Here is an 8,885-nt window from a genome sequence, read left to right as displayed (position 1 = left end):
GAAAGCCAAAATCTGGGGACACGCAAGCATTCCTGCATTGTGCGTTTCCTGGATTTTCTCTTCCCTTCGGCAAGATTCTCCCATTTTTCTGGGAAACACAACTGGGGTTTTGGCCAAGCAGATGTAAATGCTTACCCACTCCTTTGGGGAAGTCCAGAAAGTAGGAATGATACATGTGCAAGTGCAGAGGCTGCCAGCTGAGGTGCTGAGCCTTTAAATGGGAAGCCCGTCTTCACAGAAAACTGTGAACCTCTGCAGAGACTATGAGGTTTGTTCACAGACTGTGGGGTTTACAAATCTGTTTCACCTGACTCAGGCAGCTGGTAGTGAAGAAGGGCCCCCGTGCAAAGAAGCAGTGGACTTCACACGCAGGGATACCTGTTCCCTTTTCTGTCCCAATGCCCCGATGGCATCCTCAAGTGTGGCAACATTTCGTTAAACTCTGCCTTCCAGTATCATGAATAACCCCCTAGAGCTGGATCCCTGATGATAATACCTAAGTCAATTTGAGCATGGTACCCTCTCTGGATTCTGCATCTTGGGGGCCTTCACATGGCCCTGCTGTTTGATCTGCAAAAGGGCTAAAAGCAGATACTACCTTATAGCATCCTCACTCTCCACTAATCTCAGCCTAGCTGTTACTGAGGTAACAATAACCAGAGCTACGTCAGGAGTGCCTCGCACTGAACCACCTCAGGAGACTGCTCATCCTGGAGACCCATGGATACTCTTGTCAAGTTGTGATCCCGGGACCTCAGCTTCTCCAGGCCCCACTAAGACAAAGCTCTGAGCCTGTGGGAGGTGGCAGGCTCCTTACCTTCCTCTTCTCCTCCATTTCTCCAGTTAGATCACCTTTTTCACTTCCAGATGACTAAACTCCACATTGGCTTTGGTCTCCCAAGGCCTGCCTTTGGATTTTTTTCAGAATCCTCTTCTCCAAGGCATGAGGATGTCATGGGTTTTATCACATAAAATTATCCCTGCTAATGGACCAATTAGCTCAAATTCAAATTATTATCATGCCTGGGCCAAGTAAAACTGTCTCCAAGAGGTCTAGAATAGACTATCCAGGCATTACAGGGAGCCAGTGGGTAGATGTAACCAGAAAGGGGCCCTCTGTCACCAACAGAGGGGCCAGAGCCAAGGACATGATCAAGTTTATAACCAAGCAGAGCTTCCACTCCTGCCAGACTCTCTAGATAACAGTGTTTGGTCTTGAATTGTAGGTTCCTGGCACTAAAATCAGACCAGTAGCTGGAGAAACAGATTGGCACATCAGTGGTCTCTATTTATTGCTGGCTAATAAATGGATCTGAGTACTTTCCTTTGGTTTTCCTGCCATCCTAATAAACTACCACCGGCCCCACGAGCAGTAACTAATCACAAAGAATTCCAGGATGTTTAGCACTCACAGGCTTAGTTCAAAGAGTAAAGATGAAACATGATATAATCTTTGGGGTATAAGACCAACGACCACAAAATGATGACAACTTGTGGTCTCAGTTTGGCCTTTTGCCACTGCAAATGTACTCCTTTACTGTAATTCAGGATCTGCCTTGAATTCATCATTATTACAGTTCTTGCTCTGATGTTACAGAACATATATATTCAAGGATCCCAGTGAGACTAAACAGCAAAATCACTACATCTTATTACTTTAATGGACTCTGTAAATACCAAAAGGATTTATTGGTGATGGAAACAGGGAGGCAGGAAAAAAAAAAAGAGAAACATATCCCTGTATGCTGCGACTTAAAGCAGACTTGAGTATCACATACAGACACAGCCATTTCCCACCAATCACACGTTGAGTATAAACACACATAGGAACATGCACCACCCCCAACCCCGTCCCAAGCAAAGAGACATTTCTGTACACTTCTTTCTGACTGCGTTTTCATGACATCTCTTCCTCTTCAAAGTCCAGTCTGATATTTATTTTAGATACGGGTCCCATGCACTAAAGTATTGAAAGAAGGATACCTTCCCACACACCCTACCGATTTTATGAAACTGGAAAAGGGGACTCTGCTTGGTGTAAGAAGGCGGGCTTTCCGATGTGGTCAGTATACGACACTGTGGTGTGTGAAAACAGGTAAAGGGGGTCAACTGAATGGTGCCAGATGGAAACTAAGCTTTTGGTGGTGAGCACACGCTATAGTGTATCTAGAAGTAGAAATAAAATGTTATACACATGAAACTTATATGATGTTACATATAAACCAAAGTTACCTCAATAAAAAATAAACTTTCATTTTGATTCCATCAGAATGCTTTCTGCCACATACATGCTATTTTCTGAACATACAGTGGGTCACAGTAATACCAAAGAAATCCACCTGCCAGCCTGTCCCCTCCCTGGCCCTGCTTTTGTGTTATCATGAAGATTGTTCAGCTGTGACTGCAGTGTAGAAGGAAGAGCATGAGTGTCTAAGTCAGTCTAACTTCTGCTGGACTCCCAGCTTCACAGGACAGCCTATCTCTCTGGGCATGCTTTTAGGATTGAGATGATATATGCAAAGCTCTGGTACAGTACACAGCACACAACAGAGTGCATACAAACGGGAGCCTAATATTATCACTAAGCCTGTTTGAACTGTTAGGACCAATAAGAGAGTTCCACATGAGACAAAATTCCTATTCCCTTTCCACACTTGTTAAGTATTCAAAAAATGTTTGCAGGTAGATTTTTAAACACAATTCTATAAAAGGGAATTGAAATAATCCCCATTGATGATAAAAAGGTCTTTAATGTTCAACAAATGCTTTGAGCCAAACTTAAAAGGCTCTTCATCTGGATTCTTCAGCTCAGTTCTAGAGTGTCTGAATTCATTCATTCACTTATTTGACAAATATTAACTTCCTGTTGTGAGACAAGTAATGTGCTATGCAAACCATCTCTTGAAAACACATTGCATGTTTATACCCCACTGGTACGGATACTTTCTAGTTCCCACCGAGCCCACGCTCAAAGGTTTGTGATGTAAAAGTTTACTCAGTGAAGTCCCTATCATTACTGGATTCCACGTGAAGAGACCTACTAGAGGTTTCCGGAACCAGCATTGAGTTCTGCGTTCTATCACTATTCACATGACTTTTGAGCAAATAATTTAGCCTAAGTGCTGCCCTAAATATCTCAAAGGACAGTTTCAAGGGTCACATAGGACCAACCAAGTGTCAAGAAAACTATACATCACATTGTTGTGATAAACTCTTTATTATCTTCTCTCTTGCCCTGGTTCTTCAAGACAAAATTTCAGATGTATTCTAAACAGTGCTGCAAGTTCCATTCTGCTACATGATTAATGAAAAGATTGAGTCACTACCCCTGTGTGTTTTCACCATTCTGGCTATAGAATGGTTGTTTCTTTTTTAAACTCTCCTTTTGTATATCAAATTAATTCAGAATGACTTTTGCGTGGTGTTTGTGACCAATACCCAGCGACTCTCTCCAGCTCTGCTGGCCTTCTGGTCAGCGAGCCGTTGATCCAGCACTGTGCTCTGCTCTGCGCAAACAGGCCTCCACATGGAGACGGGAAGCAACTCAGGAGACTCGTTAGTGAAAGACAACAAGACAACCAGACAGGGCTTGGAAGCGTGTTTGATGTATTTCAGTAGTGTATTAGCAGCTGAGAATCTTATTACTGATGACATTTTTACATACGTTTCAGTATTTCTTATTTCTATACTCAACCTTTATTAAGCTGCTCATTTTATCCTGATTTCATCCGCCCCACACTACCCAAGTGATGTCCTTGGTTTCATGAAACATTTTCCCCCATTATCAGCCTCAAGGTCATCATCAATTATGTTCATTTTGATGGTTTTAAATGTCATCAGTAAAGCAAGCGGTAAGTAGATTAAACTAGACAGCAAGAACTCAGACTTTTATCTTCCTCATTTACACTATTCCCCAAAGAGATAATAAACAAAAGAAGGATTATAATGAGGCCTAAATTGAGTTTTATCCAGGTTGACTGCATGACCATCTATCTTCCCTTTTTTCCTCTGACCCCTCAAGCTGATTATTTCAAAACATCTAGTTTAAATTCTGCAAGATCATTACATAAAATACAAGATCCTCCAGAAGACACGTGAAATGACACGCCTGCTAGAGTGTTCTCCCTGCAGCCTCACCTGTGTGAGCAGGTCTGGGTTTGCTGTGCCGTTAGAAAACTGCTGACCATTAGAAAATTGCTAAATCACAGCAATTTCTGCTTTGTCATTTCACTATCCATCATCTACTCAGAGCAGTTAGCGTGTTGTCACCCCTCCCCGACCTAGCCAGAGCCCACCAGTCCCTCACGACCCACTCAGACCCCACCTCCTCCCTGCAGTCTTCCCTGCTGCCCACATCTGCAGCTCCAGAACCATCCGTCATATTCCTCTACTGGGCCTTTCATCACCCTCGGTCCTACTGGTTTCGCAGCTATCAGCACGGTGCCAGTCACCAACTGCCAAAGCAGCTGATCCCATGAGCCACGAGGGAACTGCCTATCTCCCAGAGAAGTCAGCCCAAACTGAAGGGGCCTCGTCTTCTCAGATAAGCTGCCCCCAACTCTGGATCCTCTGAACAAGGAGGCCAAATCCTCTGCAGGCCCTCTGCACTATTAACCACGGACCCACAAGAGTCACATCTAGTGGGGCACATATGGATTATTAATATTTAGGAAATACAATACCCAGGGTAACACAATTACCCAGAGGCCTTTTTTGCTTTAACTCCACAATAAGCATCAGTTACTGAAGGTTTCCAGGGTACTGAAGTGCTCAAGCAGGAACAGCCATTTTCAGAAGCGAGATTAAGGAATTCTGCCTCCTCACCACTGCCAGGTTGGGATTAGAAGGCCACAAAGACTGCTATGGAAAATAAAAGATGTCACTCATCACGCTAAATGTCTTACGGCAAGATGGGCTGATGCTGGGGCTGAGTTAAAGTGAAGCTATCCATCTTCACACTTCAAGGGGAAATAACTGAATTGTTAAACCTACAGAAGCTCAATAAAACAATTAAGTTAACAAGGATTTTTTAATCAAGTGCTTCTGTTGGTCCAAATTATTATTGATTTTAATCCATCTGATTTGGGGTTAACCTGTATCATGTATAGCTCATTTTTCTTCTACTTTCCAAGTGATTTCTATGAAAGAGTTGTGAATAGTGTGCTTCTGCAGTGAATTAGAAGTTTTTCTTTCTTTTTTAATGCCACCTGCTTTATAACTCACTGCAGGAAAAAACTGACTCTCTCATCTCTTTTTCAAAAGCAAAAGCTCCTGAAAGTCTACCTCCCACCTTTTCAGATTTGTAAAAGCATGAAAACATGATTTCTTTAAAAACATCTGTGAAGATTAGCGGTAGCAAATTGTCTGCTATCATAGTCAGTCAGTAGCAACACACCCTCCCCTCAAAAAAACAGGAGATGGTATGTAGTAAACTAAATCGACAGCTTCTTTGTGGAGTTTGTGTCAACATCACTGAACCTTACTAAGGAAAAAACAACTATTTAGCAGATGTGATATATCTGTAGCTTCAAAGAGCCAGGATTAATGACAGTCTTGCGTTAAATAACCACAGTGAGAGAAGAAATGCACTAACTCGAACCTAATCTGGGAAGAAAGGTGGTAATAATCTAGACTGATCCATCCATAAATGTCCATGCCTCTGCCATGGACAAAGCCAATGTCAGCAGTAAGGACATACAAGACAGTGTCATGACCTTCAAAGCAGCTTCAAAATCTAGTATGGGGTCAGGATGTACATACATGAAAAATTAACAAATAAGAAACAAATGAAAGGAGAATGTAGCCAATCGAATTCTAATTCTATCCCATACAGCAGCCCTATAGTATATGGAACTGCTTATGATCCCCAGGGCAAGTCAAGGGGCCCTAATATGTTACATGACCTTCACCTCTGTTGATCCCTCTGCCAGGACCCTCTCCCTCCCATCATGCACCTGGACCATTGTTCCCATAGCTCAAGTCTCATATAAAACTCTGTTTCACCCAATCTGATTCAGAGCTGCACCCTCCATGCTCCCCCAGTGCCCTGTCCAAACTGTTTCAGAGCACTCATGACACTATACCATAAACACTAGTTTATCTAACTCCCCAGCTACACTGAGTGACCGGAGGGCAGAAACTGTGCCTGTGTCTCACCCAGCACTTAGTCACCTTCCAGCACAATGGATTCTCAAGGAATGTTTGAATGAAAGTGAATGAATACCACCAATCCCTGTGGACCCCCCTCCTTAATAAACCTTAAACTCATCCTGTCTTCCATTCCTAGGCACCAGCCAGTATAGAATGACAGCTGAGCAAGAAACCTCTGGGTAAAGACCACCTATTACCAAGTAACCAGGGGCAAGTCACACAACCTATATATGCCTCAATTCACTCAATCTGTAAATTAGAGATAACAGAGTTTATCTCCTAAGGCTGCTGAGGATTTAAATGAAAAAAAAATATGACATAAAACCCCTAATATCAGGCAAATAAGTACTTCATGTTATCCACTACTATTAGTTCAAATGTTATTCATCTCCTATATTCCTCTAATTGGTCTGTTTCCAGCCACACCATCACTGCAATCCACCCCTCATCACTGCAATCCACCCCTCATCACTGCTACCAGAATGATCTTAAAAATCAAAACACATGTCACTCCCTTGCTTAAAACCCTTCACCAGTTCCTCATCACTTTCAGAAAACTGGCTTATTTTGTCACTTCATGAAAGGCCCTTCATAATCTGACTCCCACTCCCTCAACCATCTCACCACAGCCAAGCCTCGCAAGCACCCTCCTGCAGGCAAATCTCAGCAAAATCACTTTCTTATTAATGACTTAAGAAAAATTCAAGTCATTTAAAATTCATTACATAGCTTATGTATAAACTTATGTATAAGCTATACTTTATGGCTAAACTTCATTGCCTATTTATATATCATAGCAAGACTATACATTTAGCAAAATATAAACTCCAAGTATGTTGTAAAACATTGGGCTATACAACTTATGATCATCTTAATAAGTTATACCATGAACTGGGGAAATTATCTTTTTTAAACAGATTGATCATTCCTCAAGTAATTACAAGCATAAAATATGTATGGTGCAACAAAAATAAAGTCTTAAATTTGACTGTCTTGTTGATGCTAACAACAGCTATAGGATGGTGACCAGAGGTCTCTAAAATTAATTTTATTTTAGCAATATTTACAGGATGCCCAAAATTTGCTAGGTTGCTAGTTTGAATATTTACTAAAATTGATTCTTGCCCTCCGTCCCATTAAATTTTATAAATATCAAGTGAGCACCTAGCTTTATGCAAAGGACTGGGCCAGGTACCATGCAGAACAAGGATAAATAGAACATAGCCCAGATTTCAAAAGTTCACAGTCACCACACTCGCATGAACCATTTACACGCAAGCTATACGCTAATTACTACCCGAAAATTCCAAGTGTTTAAACGTTTCCACCTTGCTTTAGACCATCTGTCTTATATTTGACATATAACATGGATATCATCGGAGAAGGCAATGGCACCCCACTCCAGTACTCTCGCCTGGAAAATCCCATGGATGGAGGAGCCTGGTGGGCTACAGTCCATGCGGCTGCAAAGAGTCAGACACAACTGAGCGACTCCACTTTCACTTTTCACTTTCATGCATTGGAGAAGGAAATGGCAACCCACTCCAGTGTTCTTGCCTGGAGAATCCCAGAGATGGGGGAGCCTGGTGAGCTGCCATCTGTGGGGTCGCACAGAGTCGGACACGACTGAAGCGACTTAGCAGCAGCAGCAGCATGGATATCATATGGAAAAAAAACTGTAGCATTAAAATTTAAGGAAGCTGTGACTCTCCACGTAATCTTTTAAAAAGTCTAAATAATAAAGTCTTCCTTCAAAATAAACACTAAAAATACACATCCTGCAACTAAGCAATTTTATGTTAGTGAACTGGCACAATGATATGAAACCATTTTATAATGAAACAACATGATTATCTACCTAATTCTCTATAAATATACTTTTATTATATGCTTATGAAGCAACCTTATCATGTGGTTACAAAAACTCATAAAAATATAAAAATAATGTAACATGAGGCACTGAAGAATACTCTAAACATTTAAAGTGACTTACAAAATAAAATACTGATCTTTACAAGTATACCTCATTATTTATATTTTTATTTTCAGAAAAAACTTATAAATAGTTCACTTAAGTATATTTCTCACTAATCACAATTCACTTTACACTTAATTAGCTTATGTCCAGAAACAGTCCTTTTTCTGTATGATTTAATTTTCTTAAAAAGCAAAACATTTAATTTCAGTAGAAAAAAATTTACATATGAAATTTAAAGAGGCAATAATTTCAGCAAAAATGGAAATCAACCACCATATCTTTTCTTGAGTTCTTCAACAGAGTTATCATTCAATCCTGATTTGTCTATGTGATTGAATAATACACGTGTAACTGAAAAAGAAAAAAATTTCATTTTAATCTCTATTTTTAAAAAGTAAAGCAAAAATTAAAAGGAATAATCAAGTCTGTTAAATACTTTTTACATTTTAAAGCAATCATTAGGGTTATTTGTAAATTCTAATTCAGATATTTAAAGAACCAACCCGAGAACAGAAAATTATACAGCAACCCAATGATACTTCTTGCCAGAATACTTTGCTTTAGCAATAAACAATTTTCCCTATATCCTTAATGATATGAACTTTGCAGATTAAACATAATTCATTCTGTACTACCTTAAAGATTTTTGCCCCGTATAACAAGTATACTTTTATTTACTTAATATTCCAATTAACTGTTTTTCAAACTGAAATCATTTTATTTTAAAATAAAATTTTTTATCACTACTATAAATAGA

The 8,885-nt window shown here is 40.2% G+C and overlaps 1 protein-coding gene across 3 annotated transcripts in view; it reads right to left on the bottom strand.

Moving 5' to 3' along the window:
* Positions 1-8,170: 8,170 nt before the first annotated feature.
* RPAP3 (RNA polymerase II associated protein 3) overlaps positions 8,171-8,885 on the bottom strand; it is a 37,141-nt gene continuing 36,426 nt past the window's right edge. For all 3 annotated transcript variants that reach the window (XM_086399776.1, XM_086399778.1, XM_086399779.1), the window contains one exon: positions 8,171-8,479. In XM_086399776.1, the coding sequence (XP_086255902.1) occupies positions 8,394-8,479 (86 nt within the window). In that variant the 3' untranslated portion in view covers positions 8,171-8,393. The remainder of the gene's footprint in view (positions 8,480-8,885) is intronic.

This window comes from Bos grunniens, chromosome 5, assembly GCF_055505025.1.
Source record: "Bos grunniens cultivar Pamir isolate PY7600 chromosome 5, Bosgru_T2T1.0, whole genome shotgun sequence".
In the NCBI taxonomy this organism is placed as follows: Eukaryota; Metazoa; Chordata; class Mammalia; order Artiodactyla; family Bovidae; genus Bos; species Bos grunniens.
The sequence above is the reverse complement of the archived record's forward strand: the minus strand, read 5'-3'. Positions and strand labels throughout refer to the sequence as shown.